General features: G+C 40.1%; 1 protein-coding gene across 2 annotated transcripts in view; it reads right to left on the reverse strand.

Annotated features, from left to right (window-relative positions):
- Window positions 1-19,339, reverse strand: part of roraa (RAR-related orphan receptor A, paralog a) — a 279,737-nt gene that overhangs the window by 58,858 nt on the left and 201,540 nt on the right. The window contains exon 1 of one of the 2 annotated variants that reach the window (XM_047385199.1): window positions 8,477-8,608. The exons of the other annotated variant lie outside the window; for it this stretch is intronic. Within the exon in view, the coding sequence (XP_047241155.1) occupies window positions 8,477-8,507 (31 nt within the window). The 5' untranslated portion in view covers window positions 8,508-8,608. Of the gene's footprint in view, window positions 1-8,476; window positions 8,609-19,339 lie in introns of those variants that run through there. 2 annotated transcript variants of the gene reach the window in all.

Consider the following 19,339-nt stretch of genomic DNA (forward strand, 5'->3'; position numbering starts at 1 on the left):
GTGGTGGGTGATTGCCAGCTGCACTCCAGATTGCCAGGTTTTCTGAGAGTCTTTCAGCAATTTCTGAGAGCTGTAGCACCATTTTCCAGCTCCTTAATCAGTTCTGTTGGGGAGGGACATATCCTGATGCACAAAAGCCTGAGCACAATGGGGAATAAACTCATAATCAGCAATCAGATATTCCACGTTGGGAGGGGGGGGTTGGTGCTGGGGCTGATCTCAGATGGGTCAAGGATCTCTCCACATGCAGTTAACCCCAATGCTCCAGCACGAGAGGATGCTCATTCTCATCTTGCACACCGACTCGCTGTGCGATTGGCTTTGATGCCTGACTCGCTAAATTAGGATGGCGAGACCAACGCATATAAACATTGTTTATGCTGTACAAATACAGTTTCACTTTCCCATCATACTTTGTGAGGCTATAAATGGGTTTGGATTTCATTAAAGCACCACGTCCCTGAATAAACTATTAATTGTGCCTTTAAACAAAGTTCATTGCCTTGCATATTTTTCTTTCCTTTCATCTCTGTAATTAGCACTGAAGCAGCATTTCTTTTATTTCAAATAAATGCATGTGCATAAAAATCAATCTTAGGCAGACTGTTTTTCTGGCAAGGCTATGTTTCTTTGTTATCTACCATGATAAATTCCTTTCATGCATCAGTCGGGCTGAGGCGGACATTATGTTACAAAACCTTGAGAGTGAGATTTCACTTGCTTTTGTTATAATTCTGCCTTGTGGCAACATCTAACTACTCAGCAGTGAAAGTAAAGATAAGAAGTTCATAACTCTGGAGCGCAAATTTTCACATCATTTGTATATTTTCAAGAGCACCCCCTAGTGCTCAGGAGGATTGGCACGCTTTGTTTGTTCATTAGTGTTGACACCAGATCAGATGAGTGTAAATGACGGCATCCTAGCAGAAGAACCCCTAATGGCCTCTGCTGGGATATGTAATCAAACGCCCCACACACACTACGCTTCCCTTTTGTAATCAAGCGGCAGAGCGCATGTTGCGACGACCTTTGTTACTGCTCTGCCTGTTCCCTCGTCTCATCAAAATTCCAAGCTCCCCTCATTTTTCATCCTTTCTCCTACCGCCAAGATCCACAGAAGCCGCAGCAGCTCTCCACGGAGCAGAGGGGAGAGAGTCTTGACAGAGTGCGACCTCTGACCCCCTTTTCAGACAATCTTTGCTGCAGTTCTGGCATGTTCCGACCTACAAACTACAGGTGCATCTGAATACATTGAAATATAATTGAAAAGTAAAATTGTTTCAATAATTCATTAAATTCAGGGAAACTAGTACATAATTTAGTTGCATTACAAACAGAGTGATATTTCAATAATGTATTTGTTATTTTTGATGATTATGGCCTACAGTTAATGAAAACATAAAAATTTGATTATTACATAACACTAATAAAAAAAGGATTTTTAATACAGAAATATTAGAACCTACATAATCATATGGAAAACTCCACCAGACAGTCTTTGACACCCGCCACAAGGAGGTTGGGCCACTGAGTGCTAAAGAAGCTGAGTGTTTGGATTGAAGGTCAAGCATAGTAATGGAAAATTTAGTGGAAGGAAAGTGTGGCAGCAAAAAAGGTGCACAAACAACAAGGATAACCGGAGCCCTGGGAGGATTGTGGATTGTAAGGAGGGGGGAGGACTGGACTGTACTGTTGCTCAGTGGTCCAACGCCTTTTGTTTTTCAGATTAAAGTAAAAGAAAAGCATATTATTAAGGGTCTAGAGTGTGGAGGAAGAGTAGGGAAGGACAGACTAAGTAGGTGTAGATGCTGATTTCATTTTCCAGCATGACTTGGCACCTACCACACTACCACATGTACAAATACAGCTTTAATGACCAGTGCATCACTACGTTAGTAGCCTTACCTGAACTCCATAGAGAATGTATGGAGTATTTAATGTATGGAGTCTTAACAATGCAAATGAACCAAAGGCCCCTTCTAAAGCAACCTGGGTTTCTTTAACACCTCAACAAAGCCACAGGCTGATCACCTCTAGGCCATGGTGCACTGATACAGGAATTCATGCAAAAGGAGCCCTGACCAAAGCCCTTCTTTTAACACTGATCTTGTTTATTATTGTAATAAAAAAAAAAAAATGAATTTCAACATTAACAAAAATTATTCAAATATATCACTGTGTGTAATGAATGTAGATAATATATAAGTTTCACTTTTGTATTGAATAACTAAAATAAATTCACTTCTTAGTGACATTTTATTTCAGTTTGACGTGCCTCTATAGATTATCAATTTCAAAAAACATAATGACGCTACACTGGACCCTACGTTCCACCCAAGCGCTGAACAGGGCATAACAGCGACAAGTTCTTATCAGCAACTATCACCCAGAGCTCCTTTTCAGACAACCCGGGCCACATCGACACCAGCGAAGCGCTTCTCTCTTGTCTCACCACCACTGTTGGGTTGACGCAGGAGGAGGATGAGGGCGATAAGCCACACAAACAAAGCTTGCTGGCTTCTTGCCTGCTGCCAGGATGCTTGCCTTGCAAAGAGATTTGATTACAACTGAGAGCGGCTTGGTGTTTCATGGAAAAGCAGGTCAACTGTAGAGCGCCGTCAGACATTGGGAGTAGAATGGTCTGATAAAGGAGAAGGAGGAGGTGGTAAAACTACCCGACAGAAGTTTGTCTCCAACCGAAAGATAATGAGAAATTGACATTAGAGGACAGAGCAGATAACTCTAGGGAAAGGTGCATTTAGTGTTGTCTGGTGAACCTCCTCATCTTCCATGTCTTTTGGTTTCTCCCTTTGGTTCCCTCTTAAGAGATGGAGCTGCCCCACTGCTGAACACCTGGCTCCTTCTGTGTTTCTCTGTCCTCAGTGTTTGAGTCAGACAAAACGCAAAATCAATAATGCTTTTTCTCCCCCATTTCCTCTTTGATGCAACTTCAAAAAGCCAATGGACAGCCCTCCAGAGGTCCGTAGAGGAGACAGAGAGCGAGGGGAAGAAAAAAAACAGATGGTAAGAAATATGCTCAGAATGAAAGTGCAGGGGAATAAAACTTCACCCTTCACTTTCTTTAAACACCATTACTTCAAAAACCACAAGTGGCAAAGTGTATGAGGACAAAGCAGAAAGAAAAAACGTTAATTCTTTTATTCCAAAAGACTCATGGAGGGCATTTATTTTCTCAACACAATGAACATAACAGTCGGTATTCACTAAGTAAGTGAATTCTGATCATCTTAAAATGGTACACAAATAAACCAAGAAAATGTAAAGAATCTAAAGCACGCAGTGTCTTAAGATGAACTGTAAAACACCACATCTGTATTCTCTGCATCTTCTACAGATGAAGCAAAAATGAGAAAGAAAGAGGGGAAAATTTGAAAGCAGAAAATGGACTGTATTGTGTGAATATCTAACCAGTGCTGACAGAGGAAGTATTCTATCAGCATTTAAATGCTGCGTGACAGGGAGACACTTCAAAAGGATCTATAAGTGACTCCTGAAATACTGATTGAAAGTAAAGTAGTCAAATGCCTCTAACTTAGGGGCAATTTTCTAAGTCCTGCTATGTGATTTACCTGACTGGGTAGCCATAATGAGAGCCCAGAGTGAACTTGAAATGAATGTTTTAGAACAAAGAAAAATCAACTCGTGGAAACAGACAGCTCCTTCTAACCAGTTTTGTCTCTCATGCCCTGCTGCTCGACCAGCCACAGAGCAGGTGGAATCGTTTAACCTCGTCTGTGATGGGACAAATCTGTCAAAATCATATGGTATGACTGACAGGGCCGACTCCCAGGTAAAGTTCATGTGGTTTGAAATATTCAGAGATATAGAGGAAACTATATTTTGTTAAAGCAGGGAGGCAGGGAGGCAGAGAGCCAGAAATTGAGCCAAACAACCTGACAGCTATCAGATACTATTTGTTACTCTTTCAATGATTGGATGTTACGGGTTAGGGGCGTGAGTAGAATTTAGGATTCAGTGCTTTGTTGATATTTCCCTTTATAGTAATATTTGTCTTCTGCAGTTCAGAGAGTTCTCACAAATATCAGTATCAAACTTCTCCAGGGCATGCATCAGGCTTCTTGCTTTCACACTATGGAGCAGTAAAACATTTATTAAAATGCCTTTATTTTACATGGATATTCAAAGAAAATCAATACCAACCAAGGTGTTGGGTCTAACAAACACACTCCTGTTACCTTAACAAGCTGATTGAAGGAACACCCTCAATTAGTGAAAAAGAAATAAAAAAATAAAGTTAAGTTCTGAAATAGGAAAAAAAATAAACCATTAAAAACACTAACAAAGAAAAAAACCAAACAAAAAAAGGAAAAGGGGAAGTAAAAAAGAAACAAAATAATAAAAAAAAATCCATAAAAGTAAAACATAGTAAAAAACAATAAAGATTTAGGTAAAAAATAAACAAGAAACAAAACAAGCTTGGAAATGTAATATTGCAATACATGTAGCAATTAAAAAGCAGTAACCAGACTTTTTTCCACCAACTCTATGTGCTGTATGGAGCTTCGAGCAGAGTAGTGCTGCCCCTCCCCCACCTGTTACTGTGCACTGCTGATCAGCTTGTTGAAAGAAATATTACAATTTTTATCTCACCTCACAAAAAAAATGAAATAAGACAACTGACAAATATTTAGTCGCTGGCAATTAAAGGAGCGCAACAGATTATTTTATTTAGGCAACCGTTTTAAAACCTACAGTTAGCAAGCTACAGGCAAGATGTCTGCGAAACAGACTCTAGCTGAGCAAATGGCGCAACTATGTAACTACATAATAACTTGTCTACTTGGGTTACTCAATAAAAAACAAAACAGTAAAAATGTATAACACCCTGAGCAATGAGAAGTAACAAGCTACCACTAAATGTTGCTTAAGTCTATCAATAAAATTTAAAACAAACAAATAAATGTTAGTAACAACATTATAAAACACTAATACGCCGTGTTATTTTATTTTAGCTATTCTGTTTTAGACAAAAAAAAAATTGATTTTTTTTTTAGCATTTTAAGTTTCAAGACAGGATTTTCATAGGATGAGGATCTCATATTAACTTATAAAATATTCCAGACTTCATAAACAATACTAAAAATTGAGTCAAAAGACAACAAATCATATCGGTTATCAGATAACACTTTATCATCAGGCTCCTCTGCTCTCCAGAGTGCACCTTGCCCTCTTTCCAACTTCTATGCTGCCAAATCAAAAATCCATGCTCTCAATGGGCAGCCAATATCTCATTAACCAGCCCCTCTCAACACAGTTAGGCAGCCAGGATATTTGTCTCAGTTGCGCACAGCACAGTCAGGCACATCCCACACTCCTTAATAACCTGTGAGAACACCATTCCACATCCTCAGCCAGCTAAAAGGTAGGAGAGATAACCAAACCGCAACTGTCCCATTTGTTAGTGCAATGGTAGATCATTTTCTACCTGCATGGATTATTTGTTCATACTTTCAGTATAACGTTTAAATCAATGCTTTTTGGGTAAATGAGCTGACATGTATTAAATGAGCATTTCTGTAGCAAGCATATTCTGTGTAAAATGTTTTACATATATATATATATATCTTTAACAAATCAGCCATTAATTGTAAATTATTCTATATAGTGCAACCTCAACTTAATCAGACATTTTTCCCCTCATGGCTCTTCAAGTACTCAGTCCCTAGCTGGATAATAGCCAATCTTGTTAACCTCTCCTTTAATGTGCAAGAGCCTGCAGCACGAGGTAGTGCAGCACTTCAATGGACCGCTGATGGAAAGAGACAACGAGTGCCAAATCTACAACAAATATTTACAGCCTTGTTAATGTAGCCTTAAAGCACCTATCACAAGACATTTGGCTTTATCTTTGCTAAGGCCCCAGCACATTTCTCATAGCGTAGCACACACTCGAGCTAAATCACATATCTGTGTGCTGTCCATATACACTGCAGAGGTGCCCCCTCCCACCCCTGATTTTTTTCAAGGGTTAATTATGTGTACTCTGGACAAAAAGCACTTTTTACCTTTTCTCGCCGTACATCAAACAACTTTCTTTAATGATGTAATTGGAATTTTCATCTTAATTGTGCTGAGTAGGACAGCTAATTTGCATGGGGTAATGAGAGGGATGTTTCCATTACAGGTAATTAGGTACTTGAGAGGCAGTGGTGTGGTAGAGAGGCTGAACTGAGAGGAAGAGGTGGGTAGACGAGGAGAGACAAAGCCACAGAGACTCAGAGGCGGTTGTTATAATATATTTGCATTATTTTGAAGTCAAGAGGATGAAAATCTTAAAAAGAAGCGAAAAAAAATTGCTCAAACAGCAGTAAAAGGGTGATGAGTTTAATATAATTACTAAGTTTGTGCCAAGACAGAAAGTCACTGTGCAGTTCATCCAATTCTGACCATTTTCTGGAAGAAATTGCCAGTGCCATTTGAATTAGCATCCAATTATGCTGCTTGTTCACATTTCAATTTCATCCTCACAATGTCAGTGCGCTGCCGTGACACCAGCAACCTCTGGCAGACTAGAGCGTAACAATCTGGGGAAAGATGGAGCCGAACGAGAATACAAAAAAAAAACTAAAAACAGACACATTAACTGATACCGCTACTGCTGATGGAAAACATTGCACAAAATATATTAATGTAAATATGGTTCAGGAAGAGTGAAATAGTATTTTCACACAATATGTCAAGAGAAGATAAAATGAAAATTTAAATAAAACATACTTAGATTCTGCACATTTTCAGAGGTCATTTAAATTTCACACACACTCAACTTTTTTTTTAATGAAATAATCCTTCAATCCAAACTATGTATAAAATGGACACAGGCTCAATAGATCTTTTCTCTGTGTGTCTCGTCCTATTTTTTATGGCCAGCCTCAACACATCTGAGCGTGATTCTCACTTATTAAGCAAATTCTGCCATCCTGTTGTCAATTAAAAAAAAAATAAAGAGGTCACAGAAGCCATTCACACACAAACAGATCCATGATGTTTCAGCAATGTGTTAAAAATGTATGATTTGTTTTATTTATTTAAAACAGGACAGTGGTACTTTAATAAAGTAGGCTTGAACCATCAAATATGCTAAATTATACAAATAGGCTAGTCTTCATATGTTGTTCCAGGTAGGCTGATGTCAGATTAAAGAAGAAATTAAATAAATGGTACAGCACACCAACAGATCAAGCTTTATATCCAACCCAGCCAAACCACACAGGTAAAAAAAAAAAAAAAAAAAAAAGTCAAACCATTTAAGTATTTTCATAATAATTTTTTTTAAATCGAGACTGGCATAAAAATAGCTAAGTTGTACAACAAGGCAAGCACTTAAAATAACACAGGCAGGTGAGAAGAGAGGAGGACAACACATCAACTCAAATTATCACTGGAGTCCCCATCTAACAAAATGACGGATGCCTTTCCCTGATTATGTGCAATGAAGTGTGTACATATGAACCCTACTTTTGGGTGCACTGTACATTGTAAAAGCGAATGCATGCACAAGTGGGGAAATACACGAACAAAGGCATATGCAAGCATCCATGCATGCATGCATGAGAGTGCAGCACTGTATGTCTGACAGCACTATTCTTATCTGTCTGCTGGGATGTATGCGCACATGTGCGCCTGGATGATGGAGGGGAAAGTGGAAGGATGGGAGGGGGGGCTGGACGAGTTAGGATTATGGGCTGAGTGGATCAACGTTCCAGCGGCTGGGAGGACCCATCCTGGTGCTCCCATGACCACACAACCCCCCCACCCCGCCCCACTCCCCGACCAATACAACCATAAAAAAATAGGTCAGTGGAGCAAAGCACGCCCCGGTATCAACTCAAAAGAATCACAGTCTGCCATCCACCAGTGCCCTTGCTCCCCACCTCTACTTTCACGTTGAACAAACACGGCCACACACTCCCATCTGGACTGGAACAACTGGATTAAGAACGGGATTCAAACACGCACACAATAAAGAATAAATACATAACATGAAAAATAGATAAATAAAAAACAAGAAAAAAATTAAAAAAAAAAAAAAACTTCTGCAGACGAACTCGGAAAGTGTTCTTGTCAGACACGAACAGATTACACCGGCTGTGGTTTTAACACATTCGCACGACAGTAGCACCGAGAAATCATCAAACACACTGTAAATATGAAAGTCAAACCACATTTCGAGAAATATATAATACTACAATATATATTTTGCAAGTGCAATAAGCAGCGCTTAAAGATAATCTGTCCATGCACAAAATAAATTTGGGGGAAGTTCAACCTAGAGCGCACTGACACCGTCTCCCTCCTCATATCTTGCAAATGCAAGGAACAGAGTTGGCAGCCTACAAACAGCGGAGCCTGTACTTCCCTACTTGTTACTCCGGCAGCGCGATTTAACATGCACGCATATATATGTTTTATAACATCATCGTCTTCCTTATCTTACCTTTCATAGCTGAAATCACAAAATACATCATTAAGCTTCGAGTCCATAAGAGAAGAAACTATCAGCAGCGCAAAGCCCTCCACTGCTGTCTCAGCAGCAGCTGGCCAGCAAGCACAGCTCCGTCTCTCAGCCTCCGAGCATGACCACACCAGATTCCATGTGACTGTGACATCAGCGTGCATGTCTGCTTGCTTTCCCCACCCACCCGGCCTTTTGATTGGCACAGCGTGCAGCCAGTAGGGGCGCTGAGAGCCCAGGCAGGGGTAAGCTGGCCCTCTTCCCACTGATTGCAGTCTTGTCTGCTCCGGCTTGCTAGACACAGCACACCCAAACTATCTTCTGCTCTGTGGCTTATCTTTACAGAGCATGGGTAAATTCAGACAGTAATTTTTTTCCCTGCAACTCTGCTTCTTTTAAGTATCAATAGAGAGGAAAGAGTCTGAGAAGAGATGAAAGGAAAGGTAGATGAAGGGGGTGGAAGTGGGAAGAAACAAAAATATGAAGGGAGTGGGTAAAAGAGGTTGTGTGATTTTTCAAATTTTATATTTTATCTGTGGCTCAAAGATAGAAGTGCTCCTTCTCCCTGCCAGTGAATATGAGTGATCAGTGTGAGGCCAGATGTTTGTGAGCAGCGGTGAGCCCTTTGCAGAGAGAAGACGAGTGGAGTCTCAGCATCTTCCTCTGACCTCTCAGAGGATCCCCCACCCCTCCACCCCATCCCACCCCCCCACCCCCCCACACAATCCTTTCTCTCTGTCAAACTCACACACTTCCCGACAGGTGAGGAAGCTGAGATAGTGACGGAACGGTTTGGATGATCCCCTCCGCCCCGCAGCGACCATCTCTCCATCTTCTCTCCTCCTTCTGTGCCCCTCGCTCTCGCCCCCTGCTTTCCATTCCAGTCTCTACCATGCTCCAACCCCCCTCCTCCTCTCCCCTCACTCATCCTCTCTCATATGATAATCTGCTCTGACTCCTTACCAGCTGCCTCTCTCTGATACAATATTCTGGTTTTAGTGCAATCCAGCCTTGGCCAATAACCATTTGGCATTTCATGAATAAGCTGGTGCTCATATCATCTTGTCTCAAGACAAACATCACACAGCTCGGGTTTCAGACACAGCAGTATTTCAAAAAGAAAGAAAATAAACTAGAGAAAATATTCATTTCCTTTTTTTTATGACGGTATAAATATTTGAGGTTTGGCGATGTGAATTTTGGAGATTCCTTTTAATGTTCTAAGTTGTTTCTGGATTTTTATTACATAAATTTTATTACACTCATTTCTGAGATACATTTTTACGTTAGAATGATGACTTTTCCATATGCCAAAAGATTTTTAATTTATTTATTGCCTGTGATGTTGCATATAAAGTTTGAGGACATCCTAAAATGCAAAAACAATATCACAAAATTATATCTCTTGACGCCCACATTCAATGGCACCCTGGTTGAAGATTTTAATACCCTTTAATACCCTTATGTTTTTTTGCAGTTACACAAAAAATGTATTCAGTGGGGAAAAAAATCCACTGTCAAGAAAAAAATTAATCAAACGCTGTGTTTTTATTGTGACCCTATTGCAGTTTACAAAGTTTACATTATGAAGTTAAGGATCTCTGGCTATTTCTCTTTGCACAATCTCTTTAAATCCCGCTGAGTCCTGGATCTTCTTTTATGTGCAAATGGAATAGACAACAGGGGGAAATCTTTGGCGATTAGCAAGACACACTCAATAAAGGAGTGGTTCTGCAGGTGGGGACCACAGACCACTTCTCAGTACCTATGCTTTCTGGCTGATGTTTTGGTCACTTTTGAATGTTGGTGGTGCTTTCACACTCGTGGTAGCTTGAGTGTGCTTGGTAGCTCTACAACCCACACAAGTGGCTCAGGTAGTGCAGCTCATCCAGGATGGCACATCAATGCAAGCTGTGACAAGAAGGTTTGCTGTGTCTGTCAGCGTAGTGTCCAGAGCCTGGAGGTGCTACCAGGAGACAAGCCAGTACACCAGAAGATGTGGAGGAGGCCGTAGGAGGGCAACAACTCAGCAGCAGGACCACTACCTCCGCCTTTGTGCAAGGAGGAACAGGAGGAGCACTGGCAGAGCCCTGCAAAATGACCTCCAGCAGGCCATAAATGTGCATGTGTCTGCAAAAATGGTTAGAAACCGACTCCATGAGGATGGTATGAGGGCCCGACGTCCACAAATGGGGGTTGTGCTCGCAGGACGCTTGGCATTTCCCAGAGAACACCAGGATTGGCAAATTCGCCACTGGGGCCCTGTGCTCTTCACAAATGAAAGCAGGTTCACACTGAGCACATGTGACAGACGTGACAGAGTCTGGAGACACCGTGGAGAGCGATCTGCTGCCTGCAACATCCTTCAGCATGACCGGTTTAGCAGTGGGTCAGTAATGGTGTGGGGTGGCATTTCTTTGGAGGTAGCCTGACTGCCATTAGGTACCGAGATGAGATCCTCAGACCCCTTGTGAGACCATATGCTGGTGCGGTTGGCCCTGGGTTCCTCCTAATGCAGGACAATGTTAGACCTCATGTGGCTGGAGTGTGTCAGCAGTTCCTGCAAGATGAAGACATTGAAGCTATGGACTGGCCCGCTCGTTCCCCAGACCTGAATCCGATTGAGCACATCTGGGCCATCATGTCTCGCTCCATCCACCAACGTCACGTTGCACCACAGACTGTCCTGGAGTTGGTGGATGCTTTAGTTCAGGTCTGGGAGGAGATCCCTCAGGAGGCCATCCATCAGGAGCATGCCCAGGCATTGTAGGGAGGTCATTCAGGCACGTGGAGGCCACACACAATACTGAGCCTCATTTTGACTTGTTTTAAGGACGTTACATCAAAGTTGAATCAGCCTGTAGTGTGTTTTTCCAATTTAATTTTGTGTGTGACTCCAAATCCAGGCCTCCATTGGTTAATAAATTTGATTTCCATTGATGATTTTTGTGTGATTTTGTTGTCAGTACATTCAACTTTGTACAGAACAAAGTATTCAATGAGAATATTTCATTTATTCAGATCTATTTTTTGAGCAGTGTAAATACCTGCCACCTTGCAAAAAACACTTAAAAGGACACAAGTACAAAAGAATAACAGAGAATTTAAAAAACAGTTAGAGGTTATTTACAGCGAACATGTGTGTACCTTCAACTAAACTTTGAGAAATATTCTTTCAAGTTGAACTGATCAGGAATAGTGAAAAGAAAACCAACTTAAAGTGAATCTACTATTGCACTTCTGATTCATTATTTATTATAAATATTTATATTTAATTATGTGTCTTCTATTCTGTGTCTAATGATTAAATAAAGGGTACTTCTAACCACAAATAAAATTTAAATAAGGACTCAGCAGCTTGCAATATAAATCTTCCCATGACAATGTTTCATTAAGACCTGTATGATCCATTAGTCACTAAACACATTAGCTCAGGTTGCGTCAACGCCGGTCTTATATGGCTCAGCGCAGTAATGAACAAAACATCATTCTGAGACAGATATAATAAAATGGACCATGTCTGGGATAGGAATGAGACATGGAAGGACCACAGTTAGTAAAACATTTAAAAACAACGTCACTGTGAGAGTCAGTTGCATTGTTCAGAGGTGAGCATCTCTCTATGAGATCTTCAAAGCTCGCCAGATGAGTCAAGACCATGGCCCACGCAGAAACATGTTTAACCGCTACCGTCTGTGGTCGTGCCTTGAAAACTGGCTGCAGCCTTCTACAAAGCATGGCACAACACTGCAGAGTGGTTAAACAGGAAGAAGCAGACAAACAAACAGAAAACAGGAAGATTGCAGGGGTTTGTGTATGCTGGCTAGTTAAAAACAACATCTGAGAGCAGGATCACACTTATGCTAGAATCTGAATGTCAAGAGAGGAGCTAGTCATGTTTTCAACAATAATGCTCTACAACCTAGTTTCTATTCCAAGGGTTTACAGTTCACAAGGATTATGTCTACTAATCAATTGAGAGGAACTGACAGTTTGTTACATTACATATCGCAGCTTTTTTTGGGTTGTCCCTATGTATGGGGAAGATGGTCCAGTTCTGTTGGTTCTGAAAAGAAATCTACGAGGTTATCACAATAAATTACAATATCATCAAAAAGGTAATTTATTTAAGAAATTCAAAAAACTGGAACTAATGTTATACAAGACTTTCTACTCAGAGAGTGATACATAATGTTCAACACAAAAATATCTGCATACCACAAAGCATGTTCCTGTACTGCACCATATCTGAACTCAAAATACTCAATATTCTGTACCTCTCCATTCTTTCTCCAGACTCTGACCTTGAATTGCAAATAAAAGGACCATTCTCTCCCCAGACCAGGTAAGACAGTTCTGACGTTATCTCTGGATTAGGAGTGGTTTAACACAAGATATGGAACAGTTGTAGCCCATAGATTTGTTTGTGTGTGGTGGCTGCTGAACCACTGACTCCAGACACAGTCCACATCTTGTGAATCTCCTACAAATTACTCATTAAGCTTTACTTCACTCCTCTTTTTTACTGCTTTTTTCCCCTTCCACTCAACTTTCCATTAATATGCTTTGATGCAGCACTTAAGCTTCTTCAGCAATTAGATGTTTTGGTTTACTCTCCTTGTGGAATTTGATAAAGACTGTGCTGGACAACTGTTAAATCGGCCTCCTTCAGTGTGAAAATTTACTCAACAACTTGTCTATAACATTACATATCTGTTTTAAAATACATTTACTGGTCTTCAATGTATAGGACAGGCTGATCTGAAGTAGCCATAAAAATATCAGTGAACCTCTGGTGTGTTCAGAGGGTATAAAATGCCTCCACTTGCATATAAATGTACTTCCAATGTTCATCTTGCCTAAGGACAAATGATTCCTGCAAAACTACTTAATTTGCTCTTGATCAAACGTTTTCTTGAGGGCTCCACATTTACCGGTGACACTAAGCCAATATACCGCTGATGCATGTTCACTGCTGTATTGACTAAGTCACAAAGTGGTCAAATGTGTCCAAGTACTGATGCAGTCATGTAGAGCCATGAAATGGCTTCATTTCAGTCAATAACCTTTTTATAACTTACAATTCTGATAATAATATTCCAGGTACGTTTTTTGCAATCAGACAGCCTAAATGCCATCTCACAAACTCTTCCTAGATTATTACAACCAAATAAATTTACTGTAAACAAGTCCTGTGGAATGAAATCCAATTGAAATGTGGTGTTGAACAACTAGTGGTGCCCCTGGAGGAGAGGAGAAGATGAGACCCGATAATGGCCTCATTAGCAGTCTGTCAGTAGTCATTCTATGCACAGGCTCTCTGTGCAGCTGATCCACATTAACTCTTACTACTCTGAACTCAAGGCAGCAGATCTGTTGCCAGTATGCTTGTTCCACTCTGTGGCCTTTGACCCCCACGGGATAAATTCTTTCAGACGTCCTTATTTTCTTCGTACTTTCTTTTTGAAGTATTAGCAAGCTAAGTGTTACATTTCACAGCATATCCACCTTGGTGTTTCAAGCTGCACCTATCAGCCTGCGGCAGAAGTCGAATTAACAACCTCAAACAGGCACTCCATGAAAACAATACAGATCAATTTAATATAGATGCCATGGAGTGGAGGGCATAATATCAGAACCATAACAGCACCAGCCCACACAGCACAATCATAAACCAATTTAGGGCCATTTCAGGCAATTTCCTCGGGGCTTCCACTTGTGAGAAGACTACAATAAATCATACAGACAACAAAGAAAATATCTGTTTCTATGAAAACAGAGGACACCACTGGGTTATTTCCATGGGTCTGAAGAGGGCTACATTAAGGACTAGTTTAAATAAATAACTTTAACAGTCTACAGAACCACGGCTGTGCAATTATTTTATTGTATGTGTAGCTAGAGGAGAAGCCGTTAACTCATTATGACTAATGGATTTCACATGGGGCAGAGCAATTTATTTCATATAAAATTGTAAGCATTACACCTTTTAACAATTTTCATGGTTACACTCAGATCAGATGACTAATGGCTATATAAGCTGCCCTTCATCCTTTATATGCACAGCAGCCCCAGGGCCAGATCAGAATCACTTTTTCTCTCTCCCTCCCTCCCTGTCAGGAAATGCAAATACACACAATATTTACACAATATTTATAGAATAGTAGGGTCAGAAGATGGCAAATGAAAGCATATCATTGCAACACAGGTTAGGTGTACACCTGTCAGCTGTCATATAATCAGAATCAACAACAATGTGCATATAGCGATGGTTGACAAGGCTGTAGCCTTTTCTTTCACTTCCAGGGTTATTTATAGAGCTAAATTTAAATAATTCTCACAAATGTAAAAAAAAAAAAAAAAACTCCTCTCTGGTATTTCAAATTTAATTCCATCACTGTGTGAAAATACAAGAAATTAATCTTGCTGCAACGTCATATCAGTGTGACCACACCTCTTATCATCATCATTTAAGGCAGACCTGATCTACCTGTGTGAAAAAGTTACTGAGAATGGAACGTGTAAAGAATTTCTTGTCAAAGAAACAACCTGATGGAAAAGTAAAGCAGAGTAAAGGTCTATCAAATTGTGTTCACTTAAACTAATATAGTTTAGAGTTTTAGTTTTCTATGAGACTTTGGTTGTCTCATCGTGTAGATATCTCCGGGTTACAAAAACACAGAAAAAGCCCAGCCACTTAAATGTTTATCTGGCAACATTTTGGGTACTTTGTACAAAAAATAAATGATAAGAGAGTGATAGACCAGATACATTTTCTAAACAATAGTTGCTAAAAACAATGATGCTGCTAAAGGTAGCATCTGCTTCATAGGCATCTATCTGTACGACACTCATTTTTTAATAGATTTTGACTGCATTTGATAATCTGCAGTTCAAAATGTTAAATACTTAGACTGATTGAACCTGAAATGGATAATTCTACATTTCATCTTATAGGAAACACAGTCTGAGATATTTTGAACCTTGTATCTATTTTTGAAAATATAAAAAGGGACCATTTCAATGCTTTTTGGCATGAGGGTCAACAAAGAATTAGACAAGCCCAAAATCTACAATATGTGGACCGCTGGATTTTTTTGTTTTAGTTTTCTTTGTTGTTTTTAATAAGCATCTCCTACCCAGTTATAAAAAAAAAAAAAAACTTGTATTAAAGCGACTCGAACAAGGAAGTTTTTTTGTATGGCTTATCAGATGCAAAGGCAGTTGTAAAGAGTACTCACTGCCACCGAGCGTTATCGCAGATGTGACTGAACAATTTTTCAATAGATCAATAGAAATCAGATTCGACAATGAATTGCAACGCGTATCTTTTGTGTGAGGCTGCCCTTAGGGACAGAGAGGGAAATAGAAACAGGCGGATAGCGAGAGGGAGAGAGAAGAGTGAAAGGGAACGAAGAGGGGAGATTATCGCAGGCATGGCAGCCTGTGTGAGAGGCTTAGCTTGGCTAGGCAGGGAGGTGGAACCCTGTGAATTCTAATGAACTGGCAAGTACCCCACCCCCCCGAACCCCACAAAAACCAGACCCATCTTTATCGTAGGTGGATGATAGCAGAGAAGGAGGAGGTAATTAGGGAGAAGCGGCTCCTCCATGGCAAACCAAACAGAGCAGGTCATTTCCCAGTGATAATTATGGCTATAACCAGGCATGAGGAATTGATAATGGACCTGCTTATTCTTCATGTTCTGCGAAAGCAACCACTGTGCCTGTCAGGGGGGGAAATTATGATGTGTCTTTTTTTCTGTTAGAGGGGTGACTCTGGTAAGAGTTGCAATGGCTGCTGAAAAGGGCAGCAGGGGAACTTGGCCTTTGAGGGAGAAGTTAACGAATGAACTTCATTATTGAGGAGCATACCAGTGAGACCCCCTGGTGTTTGTGATGTATTACCCAGCATCAAACATGTGCACTCCCCCAACATCACTGGCATAGCACGACATCGGCTCTTTGGGGAGGTATGCGTGTAAACTAAAATAGTTTAACCTTCTGGCTTAAGGCTAGAAGAAAAGAAGACAACAGAGAAACGTGCAGATCTGCATCAAGGAAGTTGCTTTCAGTTCAAAAAATATATATTTTCTCTGCTTTCAGGCTGATTAGTTTAACCATTATTCTAGTTCCAAAAACATCTAAGTGAATAATGGGGCAGTGCCTCTTCCCATGACTGTGTTGTAAAAACTATCATGGCCTAAACTAACACATATTTAACGTTCTATATGTGATTTCATTTAAAGAAGGTGGTGCAGCAAGACTCTTCTGATCATCATAATAACTTTTTAGCTTTGTTGAAGCATGAAAGTAACTTTTTGTAAGTTCCACAAAAAACAAGTGACTCAAAGGAGGGACTAATGTTTTCCTAGAGATTGAGGAAGTTCCTCAGGCTATATGGGTGATGTACACCACTTAGCCTCCCTACACTTCCCCACCTCCACTGGGTGCGGGATGGAGTTTCTCTGTGGTGGACGACGCGACACGAAGGATCTCTTTACCGAGCCTGTTCTCAACACTTTTACTCTTGACTTATGAGGATGCCATGGATGCAGGGGAGTGATTCATCACCGCATGTGTTCCTCTCGCACCCTTACACATTAGTAATGTGGTCCACTGAGGAGGAGTCCTGTCATCAGTCTGTACCTGGACCTTCCGAACAAGGTAGGTCAACAGGAGGCAGCAGTGGCTGGCCCACTTTTAGTCTTTCACAGCACCTTTAAGTTTCCAGCAGCTCTGCCACAGCTGAGTCTGACAGGTATGCTCAGACCAGCTTGGTCAAGGGGAGACACTGCAGTGCAGAGTAAGCATTTCCTTTACATTATCTGTAGACCCACCTACACATGGTCAAACTCTACTTGGTGAAAGATAAAGATGTGGGAGAATTATTAACCTTTAAAAAAAAAATGTCATAGTCCACCGAGATAAAGTAAAAAAATAATCAAGCTATAAAATAAGCTATAAATCATAATCTAAATTGTACCAATGCTCCAACTTTAACCTACAGAGCTGCCTTTTTGCAGGTCACTTCCAATGGCTTCATAGGACCACATATTTAGTAAAAGCAAACTGTTATCCATGTAGGTGGTGGGCCAGGATCTTAACACATTAGTCTATAACTTTGCTTGGGTGTTGTTGTTTGTTAACTGAAGGCCTGAGCTACACACGTGGACATTTCTGTTTTATATGAGACTTGTGGTGCAGAAATTGTGGTTTAAACATTATGTTTGCTTGCATCATATGTTTTATCTATCTTATGTGAAGTTAGTGTGTCTTTAGTGTAAGATGACTTTTTCTTCACAAACCACTGAGGAGTGCTCAGCTTAGTGATAGAAAGTTAGGGCCATCCAAGCATCTAATGCCTGAAATTGGTGAATTCTATAAAGTGCAAAAATCTGTGTTGCTTTTAAATAAATTTTTAGCCTTGAGAATTATGCAGAAATTTCATTGAGCTTTTTTGGTGTGAAGGGAAAAGTATTTTTTTTAAAGTTTTTTAAAGATGGATTGATAAGTTAACATTATCTGAAGTTGCTTGAACTTTGCTATGGGTTGAAAAGTTCTCAGATTTATTTATTTAATACTGTCAAAGGAAATTTCATCACAAGTCTCCCAATTTCCCTGTAATACAGGTGCAACAAAACAATACATGGTTATATGTTCTTTAACAAAAACACAGAGCTAATGTAAGTCAGCAATAAGCCTGTGACCTTAACATTGTGGGTAATGCATGTTTAAATACCCACCTCAGTATTCATGTTTGTCATTTTACTTGTGAAGATTAGGTGTAAAAAGGCTATTTGAAACCAAAACACAGGATTAAGGGATAATGCTGCTCTGTGTCTTGTGAGTCGACCTTGATTCTGTAATCCAGCACAATACCGGAGAACAGCATATTTCTCGCTCTTGTACATTCAATACGCTCACTGTTGAACAGCTCATTCTGATGTAATGGCGTCTGCATAATGGCAGCATGCTGGAAGAGAAAGTAATAAGAATTAAGGAGAACTTCCTTGTAAAATCTTTGGAATAGACATAGAAATTGTGTAACAAGATTTGTACAAACAGGAAATAATTGGCAAGGATTTAATATTGGTCAGAAAAAAATAACGGCTGACTAAAGGTACAAGCTGGCAATTTAAGATAAAGAAAAATTACAGTGGTGTGTAACAGCAAAGCAGAAAGAACCAACCCTGCAATCGGAAGCAGCATTATTTAGGTTACACTGATTTACACCAATTAAATATGTTGGTAGAGCATCATATACTTAGTTAAGCATAGTATCACCTGAATCCATGACATACAGCATACATGTTTTTCTTTCTTCTTCAAGTACACTGCATTTCCCTGGCTCCATATCAACCTACCTGTTCTTCCTGTCTTTTCTGTTTTTCCTCCTTCCTTTTACCGTGCCGCACAGACACTGTAAAATGAAAATCTGCCTTTGATGTCTGGGATCTTATAATGCTGAGCAGTAGAAATCCGCATGCCTGTTATCTGAAGAATCTTAATGATGACGGCTAACTTCACAATGGGTTAACTGCATCTCTGTTCTAGTGCTGCACACCCACAGAAACGCAAATTAATAGCAAGGAGGGGGAAAAAGTAAAAAAAAAAAAAAAACCAAAGCATTCTTCTAATAAAGCAGATTCAACAAAATGGGCACAATGCGATCAGCACAAATGTCAATGTGTAATATCAACAAAAGCATTTGTGAACACATCTGCACTCCTCTCTGTAGGTGCAACTTCTATTTCAACTTTATTTTCAGAACAGAATGACGTTGTTTGTCATGAAGAGATTATCCACAGTTCAAATGGTCTAACAAACAAGCAGTTTCATTTTT

This window comes from Girardinichthys multiradiatus, chromosome 2 (assembly GCF_021462225.1).
Source record: "Girardinichthys multiradiatus isolate DD_20200921_A chromosome 2, DD_fGirMul_XY1, whole genome shotgun sequence".
Taxonomy (NCBI): Eukaryota; Metazoa; Chordata; class Actinopteri; order Cyprinodontiformes; family Goodeidae; genus Girardinichthys; species Girardinichthys multiradiatus.